Source organism: Lethenteron reissneri, chromosome 69 (assembly GCF_015708825.2).
Source record: "Lethenteron reissneri isolate LAM-NWPU_2019-01 chromosome 69, ASM1570882v1, whole genome shotgun sequence".
NCBI lineage: Eukaryota > Metazoa > Chordata > Hyperoartia > Petromyzontiformes > Petromyzontidae > Lethenteron > Lethenteron reissneri.
The window spans coordinates 3,431,319-3,451,921 of NC_083847.1; the positions used below are offsets into that span (position 1 = coordinate 3,431,319).

The 20,603-nt window shown below is 44.1% G+C and overlaps 1 protein-coding gene across 1 annotated transcript in view; it reads left to right on the forward strand.

Moving 5' to 3' along the window:
- The first annotated feature begins 2,986 nt into the window (after positions 1-2,986).
- LOC133360632 (uncharacterized) overlaps positions 2,987-20,603 on the forward strand; it is a 102,398-nt gene continuing 84,781 nt past the window's right edge. Inside the window, exons 1-8 of the mRNA XM_061579429.1 lie at positions 2,987-3,035; positions 4,464-4,653; positions 8,231-8,332; positions 9,312-9,434; positions 12,168-12,230; positions 15,322-15,402; positions 16,133-16,456; positions 19,418-19,792. Coding sequence (XP_061435413.1) covers positions 4,530-4,653; positions 8,231-8,332; positions 9,312-9,434; positions 12,168-12,230; positions 15,322-15,402; positions 16,133-16,456; positions 19,418-19,792 — 1,192 coding nt within the window. The 5' untranslated portion in view covers positions 2,987-3,035; positions 4,464-4,529. The remainder of the gene's footprint in view (positions 3,036-4,463; positions 4,654-8,230; positions 8,333-9,311; positions 9,435-12,167; positions 12,231-15,321; positions 15,403-16,132; positions 16,457-19,417; positions 19,793-20,603) is intronic.

A 20,603-nucleotide genomic window follows, 5' to 3' on the forward strand; every position in this document is an offset into this window, starting at 1 on the left:
TTTGAAAGAATATAAACAGCAAGGCAAGTTGAATCAAAGTGTGTATAAAATAAAGTTCACGGGAGAAGAGGGAAGAGCTCGTAAGAGGAATAGATAAATATAAAGAAGGAAAGAGAGGGCGTGGACGGATGGCTGTGAGGTAGGCGGCGAAAGCTGCAGACAACGTGGCCCCATTCCCGCAGCCGTGCCCTGGAACCACCACAACACGGAACGTGTCACGTTATAACACTTAACGTGTCCCGTTATAAACACAGAATGCGTCCCGTTGTAACACGGAATGTGTCCCGTTATAACACTTAACGTGTCTCATAATATGAAACGCCCGTTATAACATGGAACGTTCATCATTTTAATGCGCACTGATATAACATGCACAACGCAAAAAGTTCCGTTATAATGCGGAATGCACACAACGCAGAATGCGCATTGTTATATAACGTGGAACGCGCCCGCCATAACGCTTAATACACTTGTCATAATGCTGAACGCGGCCATCATAACGCTTAACACACCCATAATAACGTGGAACACGCCCATCATAATTCGGAACACGCCCATCATAACTCGGAACACGGCCATGATAACGCAGAACACGCCCATCATAACGCGGAGCACGCCCATCATAACGCTGATCGCGCCCGTGATCACGTGGATCGTGCCCGTCATAACACGGAATCGCCCGTTATAACCTGGTTTCTGAGCGGTCTAGGATTATCTACTTTCTTGAGCTGCGAGACGGAGTGGATGTGATACAATACGCGGAATGATACAGCAACGCTACATACCCTCAGTTATTTGTCCCGCCATCTCACTGCATGTGCGTAGTACATCGTATCTCGCCAAACTGTATTGTTATGTTATTTATGGGGAATTGTTTTTACTCAACACTTTTTTCGCTTAATGTGGCACTTCTCAGGAATGCATATACCGTTTTAAACGAGGACTTGCTGTACTATTTATTTTTATTTCTTTGTTTTTGCTTTCATCGTTTTGTGTGAGCCAGGTCACTCCTACCTCTGGCCTCTCCCAACTAGTTCAACAACATCAAGGTGAAACCTGGTTAGTTTGATTTGTGACCTATGCAAAGGTCATCAGGGTGGTAACTGATTGGGAAACTGGTCCTATTTCTCCTACCTTGACTAAACTGCACTGACCAGCGTGAAGTATGGCCAAACAACCCACACGACTGAGAAGGCAATGGAGGGCCTTCATAGTGTTCTGAACTGACAAAGCGCTGTAATAATGAATTCTTATTAAGTACGGACAGTTCCAGACTTACGAACGTGTTCCTTTCCTGAGAACCATTCGTAAGTATAAAGGTGCGTAAATTGGAAGACAATAATGCACTTTATTTAAATGCCCAGACGGTCACTGTTATAAAATGTTTTACGGTTCAACAAAAAATGAAACATTGTTAAACTCATAAATAAGAAATTGTACATTTGCATGTAATGTGACAAATATTGCAGAGTAAAACAAACATTAAATAAAGTAACATTAAATGAACAAAAACATTGACTTAAAACTTTCGTGTCTGCAGGAATTCATATTCTTTGGTTCTCTCGGTAAAGTAACGTAGATAGAAGAAGAAGAATAATAAAAATAAAAATAATAAAAAACAAAAATACTATTGTAGACTGTAGCCTGGGTTTTAAGCTTGGTGAGCCGATTGGCAGTCACTGGAGCTACACACTTTTAAATCATCTAGATTGACAAACTCATTTCTTTATAACTTCTTTTTGTGTTTAGTTTGTCCTGCACCTACAATTAGCACAGTTGGCTACATACATTGCGAAAGACCTTCAAAATACATACATACGAGAATATGAATTTAAAATATATTATCTATGTGCTATGAATGAGGGACATTGCCTGAAATATCATCTATTGCATATATATTTTGTTCCTATCAAGGCTACGGTGTTATTGATACATTTTCTTGAGTTTTTATATTTACACTTGTTGTATGCAGTATCACCAGAATCACATGTTTAGTTTCTTAAGAGCTGCCTTCCTTAACTGGCGCGTGCTCTCTCGTCCGCACGTTCCTCTGTCTCATTGACATTTGAATTACAGCGCCTCTAGACGCTCTGTGCATGGTGACACTTTTCCCATGTTTTTGTCAATGTCTATATTTGTTAATCCATGTCATTGTGAGTTGTATACACTGATTAATAATATTCTTCTTCTTTCAGCACATACCCAGTGAACATGGAACAGTTCCAATCCCATGCCAACGTTGGGCAAACGTTGGCATTTTTACAGCAGAGTTTGTTTTAATTACTAAGCTCAGTTGACCAAACAAGGATATTTTATTTCATAGATTTTCTCCTGGTCACATTCAATAACTGGGTTTACAAAGTCACTGCATTCTCCAGCTGTGTTCTCTCTCACAGCTCTCTTCAATTGTTCAGCGATCTCGTCTTTGGGTGACCTCTGTGTCTCGGTCATTTCTATCTTGAGCCGAACTCCGTTGCTGTGTGCCGAGGAAGACGACAGCACATTCCTGCATTGTGCGGACACGCGACACTCCTGTTGAAACAAGAACACTGCTGTTATACACAACGCACCCTAAAACAATGTCTTCGAATGTACATACAAAATGTGTGTACATACGAAATGAAAACCACAATAGGAGTCAATTTAGTATTACAATGGGAAACACAGTAAACTTTGCTTATTCCCTCCGCAAGTTAATTAAAGTTAACAAAATTGACGTGGTACACAATGCATGAACTGTCAGTCATATGTGGTCGGTTAATCTTCACGGCAAAACCCCCCAGAAACCAAACGGGCAGATGGAAACACGTCAAGAATGAATGCATCCATTGTTCCAGATTGTTACAGAATATTGACTGAGAGCTCAGTGTGACAGAGGGGTATTCTTCGACTATAGACACGCCCTTAAGGCACCGTGAAGCGCCGAGTATATAAACTTACGGGACTCCAAGCCCTGACAGGTCACCTCCTTGCGAGCCACATCTTGTTGCCTCTTCAGTGCTCCCGTGAAGGTTCACGTAAAGGTTCATGTCAAGGTACGTCGTCGCCAAATTGTGTTGAAACCGTCACCAGATTGGTGCCATAGGCTTTCAGGATCGACTTTCATGACTCGTGACGAGTGTCCTTTGGACTCGATCTTCGTGTAGGTTTAATGCCAAATTTCAACTAAAATTATCAGGCATGAATATTATCAGGCATGAACATTATTTCCTGCAGTTGCAGTGTAACGGTTGTTGTGGCGATGACGTGATCAGCAAATGTGAGATGGTTAAAATTTTACTCCGTTGATGTTTACGCCTTTAACTCGCAAACCCAATTTTCAGAAAACGTGTGATGAAGTTGCGAATAGGTTAGAGATAAATTAAGCATCCTTGCGTGACTCCTCCCCCTCCTCCCCCCTGCTCACTCCTCCTACTCCTCCTCACCATTCCTTTTTTTACTGATCAGTCCCAGGTTCACAGATCGTGAGCTCCATTTGGTCATCATTTTTGGATTTTTTTGCTTTTTTTGCAGGTGAGTGTCCGTTACTTTGGACAAAAAATTTAAATGTGCTCATACAGTAAATAGAGTGGTGTGTAACTGACCAGGTCTCTGTTGGCTAGTACTGAGCACACGGGGCCCTCCACCGCCCATTGCTCCAAGGAAGGTACCCGGTGTCCCCGTTGAGATGGGTGTGGCAGAACTCCAGCCACACTCTTGCAGAGAACAGGGCCCTGAAAATGCCCGGGAGATTCGGTTGAGCGGTTCCCACCCACCGACGCCTTTCTTGTCATGTTAATCGCCAGCTTGGTGTAACTCATCAGAGTGTTAACAAGTCCGTCCCGCCGTTTGTCATCTATGCCTCCCCTCTGGCCAAAAGACGAGCATTGTGGGGGAGAACTGCAGGTTGAATCTCAGTAGGATGTTCCACAGGAGCTTGAAAAGTGAGTCGAGAGCTTGCACTGGGTGTACAGGTGCGCGACCGTTTCCACCTGCTCCCCACAGAGAGAGCACTGAGGTTTGGTGTCCGTAAACTTGGCTCGGAAGGCGTTGGTGGTGATGTTGCCGTGGGCTAGGCTCTGACTGAGGTCTCCGTGACTTGTAGGATGGCTTGCAGTAGAAGACCCTCCATAGAGGCTTCTCTTGGACCTCGCAGGACAGGGTCTCCCTCCAGGCGTGGTCCTTGTGGGTCCTAGTTGTGGATCTCAGGAAAAATCAGAACACTGTCAAATAATCACACAAGCATCCCTAAGAATAAACACCTAGACCCCCACCCATACCAACTGAGCCCGAGTACAAAGCAACAGCCAATGTCAAGATTGACTCGTGAAGTATATAATTGTGTCTGTTTCAGCATGTTCTGTATAACAACAAGGTACATTTTGCAGAAAGGTCTATGACTTATTTCGGGGCAGTTAGGGTTTGCTTGGCTGCACTTTTTTTCATGTAACACTGCGGAATTTTTGCTTCCTCTGCACTCGCAGAGCAATACAACGACGGAGGAACTTTCTCGCAAGTGCTGTGTTGTGAGCCCACAAAGCCGTGGACGGATGGGGCTCCTCGGCTTTCTTCCCATTGTGCTCTCCATCCTGCACCTCATTTGTGCCTTGGAATCCATGTCCGTGAATGATGACACGGACTACGGTGGCCTGGTGTTCACGTACACGAGCGACGGTGAGTGGGGGACCCACCACTGAGACATTTTTTTTTCAGAACGCCTCCACGTATTTTGTCGAAGGACGAAAGAAGTCCACTGTCGTAAACGCGACTGGAATTGAACGCAGACGCAATCAGGAGATGTGATGGGTGGTTCAGAGGTCAGGGTGCTGAGCCGACACCCCTGGAAGTGGGGTGTGAGTCTGGGTTAGAGACTCCCAGCGACTAAACTATGTTGATGGGCACAGCCTGGTCAGCAACAGCTGTACAAAGAAGACATCGCATACAACTTGGTTCAGTAATTAAATTGGCGACATTCCTGCTCGGAGAAGTAAAATTACGAGCGGGAGAATTGTGGTGGGAAAGTGCCACCCACACTGTTGACCAAAGGTCAATTGAAGGGATCTCAGTGGTAGCTCTGCAATGTCCACTTTTCCGAGCCGCTGCCTATTACTGAGGCTTGCACTGGGATACAATTTAACACGTAGGCTTTTGCAACCAGTCTTATTCATAATACAGGTTTTTGGGTTAGATCGCGTTATTTATAAATGTGTCGCAACCCTCCACCACCCCACATGGCCCATCAGTAAAAAATGTGTCACGTTGACAAAATACAAATAGTTCACTACTTTAGCCCACCGGTGTGTTGAAGAGTGAATCCACAACATTTACAAACAAAAATTGAGTACGACGTTTCGCTAGTAAGTACATCCAGCATCATCGGGCAATTTGCCAGAATAGTGAAGCCCTCTGCCTGCTCCCGGTCTTGAATAGAGCAGCAGGGTGACGTCATCATTTAATCCATTCAGGTGCAGTGATTTTAGGTGGAGAGGGGCGGTATTGTAATTATATAATAGATTAGTAATCAGTCAATTGTTATGATTAGTAATCAGTTGTAGATTAGTAATTAGTTGTAATGTGGATTATTTAACAACTGCGTTCGTCTTCAGGCTATCATCGCCTTTAGACGAACGCTTGCTTTGCGTTCGAAAAGTCGTGATTTATTTTATTTCTACCTATGTGACTTTACCGAAAGAACCAAAGAGTATGAACCCAATTACTATAACCTGCCATCCAGTTCACCATGGAAATGGAGGTGAATAACACACTCCCGTTCCTAAATATTTTGCTTGGACATGGCCTAAATGGCAAAATAACACAGCGCTTACAGAAAGCAAAAGCACACTAATGCCTATCTGAATGCAGTTTCACATCATCACCCAGCTCAGAAATCCTCTCTTATCATACATCGGGTTAAAACAGTGTCAGATAGCGAAAGTCTAGTGAGAGAGATTAAACATTTTAAAGAAGCGCTACGACAGAATGGCTACAATAATTCTCAAATTAACAGAACACTGAATGCCAAATCACGATTGCAAAGCAACACTGCTCAAAGTGATCAAATTATTAAAATAATTAAAATACCATATATCTCAGGAGTAACTGACAAATTAGCCCGTGTTTTGCAAAAGCAAAACATTAAAGTAAGATTTGGTAAAATACACAAAATAAAAAAACTAGTTTCTTGCACTAAAAACGAATTAACTAAATTATTAACAGAATATGTATATCGGATTAATTGTTTATGTGGCAGATGCTATATTTGGCAGAGGGGACGTAACATCAGCGTAAGACTAAAAGAACACCAAATAAATATTAAATTATCTCAACCACAACTGTTGGCAATGGCAGAACATGCTTGCCAACAAGGCCACACAATTGATTTGATAATGTTGAAGTTTTGTGTAAGACTAATTATTACTTGCCAAAACTAATTAGAGAATCAATTGAAATTGAGAGAAATACAAATAACTTTAATTGCTGTGACAGCTACAGGCTTAGTGCGGCCTGGAAGCGTATTATTAGATAATACATGCTACAATTACAATTCCTTATAGGGGAAACATACTAATTAACTGAATACGAACGTAGTATATAATTACAATAACCATCTCCCTCCCCCCATTCCGACCCCTCTGATTTCTGCACTTGCTGTTGTACTAATCTACAACTGATTACTAATCATAACAATTGACTAATTACTAATCTATCAAATAACTACATCTGAATGAGTCAAATGATGACGTCACCCTGCTGCTCTATTAAGACCTGGAAAATTGCTCGATGATGCTGGATGTAATTACCAGCGACACGTCGTACAATTTTTTTTAAATGTTGTCAATTCACTCTTCAACACACCGGTGGGCTAAAATAGTGAACTATTTGTCTTTTGTCAATATGACACATTTTTACTAATTGGCCGTGTCGGGTGGTGAAGGGTTGCGACACATTTATAAATAATGCGATCTCACCCAAAAACCTTTATTATGGGATAAAATTGGTGAAAAAGACAAAAAATAACAATAGATAGACAACCAAAGACACAAACAGCCTTTGTCCTGTAGCTACACACCTAGACTGTGTCCTGAGCTGTCCTACGCGAGTTTTAAACTTGAAGACAAAAAAGGCTTCAAAGGGATGTTTAGGAGCACTCCAGTGATTTTGAATCTCAAAGTCATTCTTATTTTCCCAAAGTTAATGGTAATCGTGCTGGGTGCGGAGTGCACCAACTACTGTGCCACTGCTCCTCGGAGACCCCTTCATTGGGTATGGCTACTAATCAGGAACGTCAATTGCTGTGCTCCTTATTGCATGAATACTGTCAGGAAACTAAATGAAAAGGGTCCCCGATAATCGGGGACAAAGACATTTTGCAAAAACGGACGATCAGATTCTCGGGGCCCTTGTATGGTGATGTGTGTCATGGTATCTTTATACCAGGGCCACTTTATTGGGAGTATTACAAGATAATTTGTTTAACGTCTCAAGATTTATTTCACAACTCAAGATACCATACACAGACAGTATGACATTCGCATCATGTAGATGGCAACGTGTACAGTTTATGTGTTTGAATATTAGCTGGCTTTAAACAATAAATTAAATAATAGCATACGACGTTTCGATTGCAACACAAGCAATCATCATCAGGTATAAATGAAATAGCAACAAAAAATCTAACCAAAAAACTATATACAGACATATAAGCAGACAGATATCACCAAGATACATAGAGAGAGTAACACAGGTACAGAGAGGGGGATCGTTTCTGTGGGGTGGCCTTAAATAGACAGAGGGGGGCGGAGGCCCCCTCTGATGATTGCTTGTGTTGCAATCGAAACGTCGTATGCTATTATTTAATTCATTATTTTATCTTTATACGTGACTTTACCGAAAGAACCAAAGAATAATTCCTGCAGTCACGAAAGCTCCAAAATTAAGATTGGCTTTAAACACTTTGCTACATAGAGAATTGCAGACCTTGGGTAATTGTGGGTAGCAGCTGGCTCAACTGCCTGCTGCCTTTCCGCTCGTATCTGGTTCCTCAGCAATTGTGATATGCAATGCAAATGAACGACGACGCTATTATTGGTATCATCATCATTATACGAGAGAAGAGGTATTCAAAGGCAGAAGAGAATAGGAAGGTATTGAGCCCCAAGTTGAATAAGGGCAGGAAGATGACAGCACGGGTGGCTGGGGGGAGGGAGTTATATTTTGTGCTGACTGGCAACCTATCTGTCCGTGCTCACAGATGCCAGCGCTGTGCAAGCGGTGATGTTCCACTTCAACTTGAACCACACTGTGACCACGCACTTCCCAACCGTCTACTCCAAAAGAGCCTGGCAAGCCACAGGTATCGCGCGCCACACTAGGAGCCATGTCCTAAACACAGGGTCATTTTCTATGAACGTCTGGTGGTTCAGCAAGCATTGACTCAAGCAAACCTATCTCTGCTGATTAGACAGCGTACGTCTATGCTGGTCCAGTTTTCTGAGTAATGAATCAACGCTGCTGAAATTGTGCACTCCCAGAAAGCCCGTGTGTGGCTGATGAGCTGTGTGAGAAATACGTTAATTTTATGTTTAAAGCTGAGAGATGGATATCTTGCAGGAAGACATATTGCCCGCTTATCTATCTTGTGTAGCCCAGAGGTCACGTGAAGGGAATCTCAGAAGTAGCTCTGTGACATTTGCTTTGATGGGCCCTTCGCTAACAAGCAGAGAGGGTTCCACTTGCTCCCCACAGGAGTTCCGTTTGGATTCTTCCCCTGCAGTGACATTGGAGGCAGGATCGCCATGGAGTTTGGAGGAAAGACGATGTGTGTGTTTTTTTTTTCAACACTCACATGGGCTTTATTCGTAAGTCAAGACAAAACTGAATGTCAAAAACTGCTGGTAAAAAATTTGACACATTTGGCAACATTATGGAATTTCCACTATTAAAGTTTATAAAATTAGCTCCAGGAGTGACGGCATCTCTTTAAAGGTAGAACTCCAGTTGATCTTAACCTATCAACAATAACGTAGTTGAAGGGAGTATGGATGAGAGTCACGAAGAAGCTGATGAAGCCCATGATGGCAAAGCCAACTTCCGTTGCCATTGCGATATTTTGAAACTCTCTTTGCGGTCGGGCTTTGGCGTACTGCCTGGCGGGCTCCAGGAGCGTCATCAGCTGCTCCATGATGGATTTGTCTTAACCTGGCCCGAGTCTCTCATTACCTGGAGCCTCTCAGTATCTCCTTCTTGGCAGGCCGCACTCTTGACGTGCTCTTTCAAATACTTCACTTGAGACGACGTGTTTTTTTATCTGTATTAAATCTGCTCTGTTCCAGACTCCACATGGGTTCATCGCAACTTGTATCTGCCCTCCCTGAAGACTACTTGTGTATTCTTCTGGGCTGCAGTCACCATTGGCGACTGGACTCGCTTTTTGACGGACAACGGATCGGCTTGTGGTGAACAGCAGCACACCGTACACTGTACACAAGGCCATGCGTTGCGAATGATCGTCGCCACACGAGTGAGCCATCGTCATTAGCAACAACAAGGGCCATGATCCACCCACTGCTGGATGACAGCCCCTGCCCCTCCCACGTGTTACTCCGTGGTGGTCATTCTAACGGGCGTGGCCCCTCCTTGGGCTGCCGTTCTGTCGCCAGCCTCGTGCGTTGACCTTCACCCTTCATGCCCATGACGCGTCCAGCCCACGCCCCCTGACTTATCATCGTCGTTCTTCCCCTGCACCTCCGATTAGTAGAGTTGGCTACATACGACGTGAAAAAAGTTCACCGTCCACACATACATAACAGTTTGGATAATGATGTCATGAACCTGCGTATGCTGTCAAATTCATGTTTCTCTTTTGGTCTCTCAATTTTATTTCAAGCATGCACCTTTGCATGCTTTTTTGGGCACTTTTAAAATTTTCATTCTGTATTTTCATCAATAACAGTGTATCTGAACCTCGTCACAGCAGGTAGTATGTACTGATGAAAAACTTCAAGAGATAACATAGCAAACCTATATTATTCTAAAATTCAACTCTTAGTCAACAACATACTCCACTATATCCCATGATATTTAGTCGGAGCAATGAAGGCAATGTACAATTAAAGCAACTCGATTATTCAATGAGCATTCATGACAATTAATAGGATGTGAATATGGCATGAGGTGCGACTGTTTAGAATACCGCGCCACCACAGCCTGGACCAGATGGGGACATTTTTATTGTTTATTCATCAAATTATTTTCCTTGTCTTCTACAAGGAAATTTGCGATAGCTGCCACCTTGTATTCTAGAATGTGCTGGAATCGTAGTCACACCGCCCCCTACAAATAACTTTGGATTCATTGAATCTTATTTTTTTAACATCCGTTATTCAACTCATAACTGTAAAACTTTACTCAAAAACCGGATATTACCCTCTCCCAATTTTGAGGGGGCACTCATTGGGCCGAGCTAATCTACTTAATATTTACTACGTTTAGTTTACCAAGTAAGGCCCACCGAGCTAGTGAGCTCTTTTTCAGACGCGACCTGCCCACAACATTTATAGCAGCCAAATACTCTAAAACGCATGTTTCTAAGTGTGAATAAAAACCGAAGGACCCGGAGTAAAATCCACACGACCTGCGGGAGAATACGCAAACTCGAAATATGCAGGCGTCAGTGTCGGGATTGAACCCACGACCTGTATACCAGGCGCAGTTTTTGACATCTCGCCACTGCAGCGCCCCTAAGATGCATGCACACTCAATGCAGCTTATGGCCTCTCCACAGCGTTCTTTCCCAATCACAAATTCTCAGATTCCTGGGTTGCTCCACATGTACCAACGTGCATGCTACCCAAGACAGATCACATCACATGGTTCTAATTTTTTTCGTGTTCATGCCATAAAGACTCCTGGAATTTCATCGCTGTTAACATGTCCTTATTAACTCATCCACCTTTTTCACAATGTGGTCTTACATTTTCGATTCAGCATGATTATTTCACTGGCAATTGTATTTTACATGTAACCTTGCTTGTATATAGTTTTCGTGCAATTATCACCTGAAATCAATGGTAACATTTCCATTACTTAATTATACTTATGAACGTTTTTTTCATTGTAGAATTTCCCAAGCTAACTTTCGTTATGGACAATGTGCTTAATTTGATGTTTATTCCATTAATGTAGTATTTATTATTTATCCTGTAACATCTTTGTCTGTGTTCTGATTCATATCCAGTTGTCTGCAATGATCTCTATCTGACTGTCTCTGCTATGATCTTTATCTGGCTGTGTCTGCTATGATCTCTATCTGGCTGTCTCTGCTATGATCTCTATCTGGCTGTCTCTGCTAATGATCACTATCTGGCTGTATCTGCTATGATCTCTATCTGTCTGTGTGTGCTATGATCTCTATCTGACTGTCTCTGCTATGATCTCTATCTGGTTGTCTCTGCTATGATCTCTAACTGGCTGTCTCTGCTATGATCTCTATCTGGCTGTGTCTGCTATGATCTCTATCTGGCTGTGTCTGCTATGATCTCTATCTGGATGTCTCTGCTATGATCTCTATCTGGCTGTCTCTGCTATGATCTTTATCTGGCTGTCTCTGCTATGATCTCTATCTGGCTGTCTCTGCTATGATCTCTATCTGGCTGTCTCTGCTAATGATCTCTATCTGGCTGTCTCTGCTATGATCTCTATCTGGCTGATCTCTGCTCTGATCTATATTTGTCCGTCTCTGTTATTATCTTTATTTGACTGTTTTTGCTATGCTCTCTCTATGGCTGTCTCTGCTATGATCTCTATCTGACTGTCTCTGCTCTGATTTCTATTTGGTTCATCACGGTACTTTATTGTCTATGTTTCGCTCGAGTAATTTTGGAGACGCTGATCACTCTTGAATCATACACTTATACTGGTCTCTTGAGTTCCAACGAGGTAAAAAAAGACATTTGAATATGCGTGTTAATTATTTAATAAAATATGAAACATCTTTGGTGGTGTTAGTACGTAGACGGTGGACAGGTCTAGTAGCGTGAAAATGACACGAAGTTTGAGAATCGCCGATCTAAGGAGCTCGCTTTTAATTGTGTCACTTCAACAATCATTAATTATTTAATAGTAGGAGTCTAGGTATTGATCTCATGAATCTGTATTGAAAAAACTGTCATCTGCATCTGCTCATGCAGCAAACAGCATACAGCAGGAGCTTGGAAGTAGAATATCATCTTTACCTGATGAATTATCTGATGGTGAGTAATGGTATACAGTATTTCATCTTCACAATCTTCTTCTTTCTCATGGACATTGAAAAAAGCATCGGACTATAATTGTACTTTAAATTATGGAAGCCATTCCACTGCATCATCTGGGGTGGTAGCTGAGTGGCGTAGTCTGCTTGTTCCACCAGAACACGTGTGGTTGTATTGGGGTAGTCATCAGTGATGAACGCCTGATGAATTGTAACTCACCGCATACACCGTTTGCTGGGGTCCCTGACCGTTTATGGAGCTAATATCCACACCTCCCCGTGTATTTGGCTGTTGGAACGCGGTTGAGAGTGGTCACCACTGTCGTTGTGACAGCAGAGAGAAACCAGGAATGTTTATCCACTAGGTCTTTAAGGAGGGTCTTGTTTGGGACACCACTTGTTCCATCGTGTCTCACACCAACAGGTAGCACAGATATCCTTTTCGGCTGACAGAAGAGTAGACTAGGCATGTGTCCAAAAAGGATGTCTTGATTTCAACTGGAAGGAGAGTTACAGTGTGATTTGATGATAATAATGTGAGGGGGGGGGGGAGATTTGGACTTTCCAAGATCTGCTTGCGATCCCTTAAGAGTTGCAGCAGCGGTGGGGATGTCCGCGAGCGCTGGCTGCCGATTGTAGGAGTTGCTCTCTGCACACGGCAATGGCAGCAGCATTGATTTGAGTCGAGCCTGGCAGTCACAGCCGCTGGATCAGATGGGCACGGTGCGAGTGCTCTGTCGTGGAATGGATCAGGGCCTGCGTTTATATCCAAAGGGTTCTGGCAGCGTCGCATCCCAACGAATGATGTTGGCCTTTGGATTCCGTCTCCTTGCTGGTGGATTAGTCTAAAAAGGTGTTAGACCAGAGGATGCCTTATGGTTCCAAAGAAAGCTGTCTCTGGTGTTGACCAATCAGTTTAAAAGACAATGCATATATTATCAGAGTATGTTTTTTTGTTTACATTCTAACCACAAGTATTGTGGTTAATGCAGACATGATTCCTTGTTAAAGGTTTCAGTTTGGTGTTTTAACATCTTAACACCTAAATTTCGATTTAAATCTTTCGTGACTGTAGGGATTCATCTTCTTGGTTCTTTCGGTAAAGTCACGTAGAAGGGAAGTAATAAAATAATAAAAATAAAACATAATAAAATAATTATCACAACGTTTCGGCCACAACACAAGCAGCCGTCCTCAGGTGAAGACCAGGTCTGTCGAGGCGACAGCATCTAAATGAAACACCACCATGCTTGGAGCGTCTATTTAAGCTGGGTTGGAAGGGGGGGGGGAATGCGCCTTGACAAAAGAATCTGCATATCAAGAGGAATTTTAGCATATTTATGGGAAATGCAGGAATGCGAATAGTGCTAATTTGTGAAATGTGTAGGAGGTGGGCGGGGGGTTTTCAAAGTTATATTATGCCTATGCATTATGCAGGATTAGCAGCATCAAAGGGAGGGGGTAGGGGTAGCATTAATAAAGAGAAGAAATGTTAATAGTATGTAGCTGCAGTAACTAAACAACCACGTAAAAAGCTAAAGTATAAACTACATAGTATCATCAGTATGCTAAATATACTCTAAATAAGCTGAGCTACCAACCGTAAGCAATACATTACAATTCTAGGTCGCAAAAAATATAATGTGTCTGTGTCTATATATATATGGATGGCTTCATGAACGAAACTTTGTTGATAGCCACTGGGTTTGCAAAGTACCTTCGTCTTTGAGAAATCAATTTCGTGTGAGCCTACTGCATTAAAACAATGATAAGACACGGCCGAGGTATTGGTCCTACCGTGGTTCAGATCTGCCTTATGTTCACGAACACTGTACGAGACATATCTCTTAGTTTCCCAAATGTAACTACTGCCACAGACACAGCTTAGTTTGTAGACGCCGGGATATTGCATGCCATGGATCACATCCTTCACAGATGGGATCAGATCCCAAATTTTATGTACTGTGTTAAATCGAACCTGGATCATGTGTTTGTTCATGATTTTGTAAATCTTATCGGTGATCCCTGCAATGTATGGCAATGTGATGGTTTTGATTGGGTCCTCAGATGGTTCTTTCCCACTGGTTGGGTGATTGTAGTCTGAATATCCATTCATCTTGAGAGCTTGGTGTAGGTATTCCAGTTCACTGGCTAGGTGATGATGGTCAGAAATAAATCGAGCTCTATGGTGTAGAGTTTTGATGAGGAAATTCTTCTGGGATGGGTGGTAGTGGGAGTCAGGTTTTAGGTAGGCATCTGTATGGGTGGCTTTCCTGTAGACAGTGTCCCATTGAGCCATCTGGTCTCTTTTCGATTAACCCATCCAAGAATGGTAACTTGACATCCTTTTCCACCTCCATTGTGAAGTTGATGGCTGGGTGTATGGAATTGATGTGGTTGAGGAATTGGTTTAGAGCTGGTCGGCCATGTGGCCATATGACGAACGTGTCATCTATGTACCTCTTCCAAAAGGACGGACGTAGTGTGGATGCCTGGATGTCACCTGTCTCAAAATTTTCTATGAAAACATTAGCTACAACTGGAGATAAGGGGTACCTTCAACTTGTTTGTAGAATGTTCCATTCCAGGTGAAGTAAGTGTTGGTGAGGCAGTGTCTCACCAGAGTCGGTACATCAGCATTCAGTCCTTGTTTGACCAAATCTTCAATGATTGCAATGGTGTCAGGCACAGGAACTTTGGTAAACAAAGAGACCACATCGAAACTAACGAGCAAATCACATGGAGATCGTGAGATGTCCTTAATTAACGATACCAAGTGAGCTGAGTTGAGTACAGCTGAGGTGGTCTTACCAGTGAATGGTTGTAAGGTCTCAGACAGAAATCGGGTTAGTTTGTTGGTGGGTGAGTCGATGGTGGAGACGATAGGACGAAGGGGTGTCCCTTCTTTATGGATTTTTGGTAAGTCATACAATCTGGGTGGTCTAGCAGCAGAGGGTTTTAAGGAGTTCAGTGGAGACACTCTCTCCTCTGGGTTTAGAAGACATTTTCTCACGTGCGTTGAAGAGGTTTTGACATAACTAATCTTGCTGTATAAATATCCTCATTTGTCAATATTTCTTTTTCTTACTCAGATGATGTAATTTCACTCTTATTGGATTATGGACGCATCCTGCAGCAACCTTATGAAATCGAAAGCTCCATGTCACTCCAAGGTAATTGTGGAATGAAATGACCTTCAAATAAAACTCTCATTTTCGCACAATATTTATGTGGTCTATATTATAATCAGGCGGCGGCTATGCACATGGCCTGTTGAGCATTAGTCATATCCTAGCTCGCCAGAAGGGGCTACAGCAAATGTGGACCCGACCTCTTCGATCTTTATGGGATAGAATGTTACCCTCTCGCGCGAGTGGGTTTTCTCCAGGTGCATCGATTTTCGCTCGGGTGCAAACACTCATTAAATGTTCGATAACACCTTCATATATAGAGGACCGCAGAGCTTGGACAATAGTTGGTGCTGGTTCACAGAGTGGCTGCCTTCCTGCTTGTCTGTAGTTGCTCCCCGAACCTCTGAGCCGTTCTCTCTCGACAAAAGTGATTATTGTGCTGCATGTTACAAGTTTAATCTATATACACTTATATTGAACCTGGCTGAGTTCAATCCTGGCTGGGACTAACATCAGCAGTGGCATTATATGTCAACCGATCCCTGCACCAATCCACGCCGACGAGCACGGTGAAGCACGGATCTAACAACTCACATGGATGGCACGACATGGTGTCCTTCATCCAGCAGTGCTTTGACAAATGGCTGTGAATGTAAATGACAGCGGTGTGCCACGTCGTCAATTAGCTTGAGTTGCCATTGCGTGAGGTGTGCGGAGTGTCCCCCGTGTGAAGCCACCTTAACGCGTTTTTCATTCCCTCCCTCCCTGCCAGTTACTCTGAACGCCTCGTTCGACAGAGTCGCGATCATACGTATGATTAACACAACCACAGATACTTTCGATGCACTACTCCTTTCTGGTAATCTCTACGAAGTTCTTTCATGTAGCTCCAACTATAGTTGCGTCCTCAAACTTTCCTACAATCAGCCAAGTGGTGACGGTGCCGCAAACTCTACGACGATGGATTTAGAACACTTTATGACCTTATCGGTCGCCTACGTGAATGACTGGCAAGTGGATCTATCCTCGTTCTCCATTGTCATCATAGACATCCACCGCAGTGTCAAGAACCCTGCTGTTAAAAGTCTTCAACGCAGTAAGTACAGCTCCATGCACTTAGCCAACACCGCTGGGATCCTGGGTTCGAATCCGGGATTTCAGCCGTCTATGATCGAACTGGGTTTCTCTGTTAAGCTGGGTCAATCTTCCCTGCTACACTAAACAAAAAAAACTCACCCTGTGCTCCGGTGTGTGGGAATGCATTACAGCTGAGAGAGAATTCACACTCCCTTGCTTATGTAGTGACGACAGGGACGGTCGAGCTTGAGGCAACACCCGTTTATTAACACTTACGTAGGTACAGCATATAACTGAAGAGGTAGCGGCCTCTTCACCCGTTTATTAACAGTAAGCACTCCCAGGCTAGCTGCCACCCGTCCTCTCAAGGAGACTACCTGATCTGGCCCTGGCTAGGCACAGATCTCGACTACCAGCCACACGAAGTCGGCCCTTAGAAGGACGTCGACCTTCGCGGCTCTGGAGTCGCACCACTGGCTTGCTCTAGGCGGCCCTTAGAAGGACAGCGACCAGAGGAGTTCCAGGGACTAGCTAGCTGGCCTTCAATCTTCACTGGTTCTTCATCTTGACCCGTTCCCAACGTCTGCCTCGAGCTCTCTGGCTCTCCGATTTTTATACCAACTTGCCACCGAGGGGCGGGGCTGTATGGGATCACAGCATCCTCCCACAGCCCCCCAGGGTGGTAACCGTTTGTGGATGTGGACACCCCTGTGTAATCGTCCGTTTTCCTTCTGTAACACCCCTACACTTATACCAATCTTGTTAAGAACAAGGAAATCAAGTGGCACTGACATAATCAGTACAAGAATTTCCCAAACTGCGTGAGTGTCTCCACGTCTGTCTCCGTGTCTGCCTGTGTGTGTCTCTGTTTATGGGGAGCTGTGGCGCAGTGGTTATCGCGTTGCACTAGGAAACCGTCGATCCGACTTCGATTCCCGCTCACGGCCAACATTTTTGATGATTATCTAAACCGGTCCTGGGCCTCCTCTATATCGGTTTAGCGTCAGATGAGTACTCGGTACAGTGTGTAAACATCGCCACTGTGGAAACAAAGGCGGCCGGGCGTGGTGATGGTCTCCTACCCCCTCGTGTGCCGTGCTGGCCTACATAGGTGCTCACTAACAGAACTTGCCCCAACAGTCTGTTAAGGCTTTGTATTTGTTTGCCCAACTGCTCATGCGAGGGAGTTGAAAGGGCCAGGGGTGGGGGCTGATGGCAGTCTGCTTCCGTGCTGTGCCAAGGCGACTGATTGAGGGGGTGGGAGGTGAGGGGTGGGGTCTTGAAGGTCTTTCCTCTCCAAAAACTCACAAAATAATTCCCAGCACACCTGGTGGGCCACTGCTCACCGCTTTCGAAGTACTGCTCCAGTTTGTAGTGATCTGGTTCAACTCTTCATGCATTTTTATTGATACCTGAATTTGGCACATCTCACCCTGAGCACAAAAGGAAAACAATCTGTTGTATTGCTACTTGATGCTTACTCTTGTAGAGTCCGTTCTCTAACGTGAGCTGGCATTTCCAATGGCATTGTTTTGTCTGAAGACATGATGTCTGCAGAGACATGCTGCTGCTAATCCTGCATAATGCATAGGCATAATATAACACACTGAAAGGGAGTTACACGATTTCTTGTCAACAACTACCCGCCATCACCAACCTCAACAATGTTCTTCATCACTGACTCAAGTCCCAACCCCTTTCTGGGATCGCACTGCGGTCACCATCCTAGAATCTCACCCAGATCCAGAAGAATGCTGATGGTGAACACAGTGGAAAAGAGCCGACATCCAGAATTAACAGTTCATTCAAGACCCAAACATCGCCCCTCTTAGCTTTCGCCATTCCTCCAATATACTGGTGTAGCCATCAATCACATCAGAATTTCAACAGGCCGATAGCGCACATCTCCTTCACGCATGTAAAATGAAAGCCAGGCCACAGCAGTGCGATTGTGGCCATGCAACCCAAACTATGGCTCATATAGTAAACCCCTATAGTCTTCACTCCTTCACTGGACTAGGAACAGCAAAACGATGCAAACTCTCTCCTGCAGTCCTCTCGTCGTTGCCAGCAGCAAACCTTCACATTGGCACCGATCTCCTAAACGTATCGCTGCTGCCATCATGCACAAGAATACAATATGCAGTACCAGTGAGCAGTTCTGGGCTGTCACCAGACGTAGGGCCTAAGTATAGAAAATTATCTTAAGATAACTCATACATTTGGCAGGCAAATATTTTAACTAGACATTATATGGCATGAGAGAAGGCAAATTGTAAGTCAAAGCCATCGTGAGATCGTAACCGTCCCTGAGGCAAGAGCCGTTGATTAGGAAAACGTCATCCTACTGCAGCAGCCCGTGGGTTTCCTGGGAAGACAAAAACTTCCATCCCACATGGTCATTGTGACATTATCTCTCCGTGAGTGTAAGCAGGTCTGTGGCTGAGGAAAGTATATCAATGTTATACGTTGATTATATGAGTGAAGTTAATAATGTTAAAGGTGGTGTCAATGTTTTTCATTATTATTTTTCGCATTGTGATATTAAGTATCACCGGCTACTTTAAACCTACAAGTGGTCCTGACCACAATTGTTACATTACTACGACGTTGTAACGTGCCATGGACTCCTTTGAGGATGCACGAGAGTTTTTTTGGCTGGACAACCTGAGGTTGCTTCTAGATTTAAAGCTTTAGATTTGAAGCTTTCGTGACTGCAAGGATTCATATTCTTTAATTTTACTTTTATTAATTTAAAATTTTTACCTACGTGACTTTACCGAAAAAACCTAAGAATATGAACCTGAGGTTGCGTTCGCTGCCCACGTGACTTTTAGCCATGGCACGTGACCGGTATCGCAACTCCCCGAGCACCCAGAGCCAGTGCTTGAATACAGACGCCTCGAGGTGCTGGCTCAAGGGCCTGCCAGGCATTGGCTTTCCAACTGACAGTCAATGCAACGTTCTTGTTGTTTTGCAGGTCCTGACATCCGTAACATGGGCTGCCTGTGTATCAATAAAGATTTGCCATTAGGTAGAGAAAGATGGTGTGTAACACTCGGCAGCGCACCGTCACTGATCACACTAAAGCGCATGGAGGCTTGCACCGAACCCTTTGCGCACAGGGCAAATCGGACGCTGCAGCACGTGCTCAGTGGAAAATGCCTCACGCTTTCCTCAACATTGGACTTGAGCTTCGATGATTGCTCATTCGCCAGGACTGTTATATTCCAGCGCCAGGCAATGAAATTGTGGAGGCCTTTGTCAAGCAGCGATTACATCTGCGTGAAAAGTGACGGTTACACTCTCCAGCATGGCACGTTCAAGGAGAGAGCTCGCTTCTTCTTCAGCACAGGTAAATACTTTTGCATAGACCAACTCTGTCATCTCTTATACCGCTCTTCCACTGGCACATCCGAGCTTCACGGTCCAGGTTGTTTTTCATTGACTATTTGCTGTGCCAGACTGTAAAAACACTGTGATACGCTGGCCTCAAGACATATAAATGTGGCTGGGGCTAAACGGGGCCAGGGGTGGGGCTAACGATGCATTTGTTGTGTGCGAACGTCCGTCAGTACACTCGGACACAGTGTCACCGCATCGTCCAAATGACTCGTTCGTTACTTGCAAAGTTGACAGCACACAAATGGCTGGGCTTTTTAAGTGGAAAAATAACCTGGTGCCGTGCCTCCTGAGCTATGCTGGGCTGGCTCGACACTGGCCCAGCGTGGCACGATAGCAGAGGTGTGGACTCGAGTCATGTGACTTGGACTCGAGTCAGACTCGAGTCATGAATTTGATGACTTCAGACTCGACTTGGACTTGCATAACAATGACTTTGTCCCACCTCTGAGGTGTGGACTCGAGTCATGTGACTTGGACTCGAGTCAGACTCGAGTCATGAATTTGATGACTTCAGACTCGACTTGGACTTGCATAACAATGACTTTGTCCCACCTCTGCACGATAGTACAGCAGAAAAGAGGTGATAGAAAAACGTTGGCCGGGTATACATCCTCAGATATCGCTCGCCACTGCTGTTAGCCATGGGCAATGAATCAAACTGAGGTCAGCAAGTTAATGTCTCAGTGTTTAAAACCATTGTGTAACCACTCCCCACAACAATAGTAATTTGTGAGAGCCACTATCTCTGATACAATCCGGTG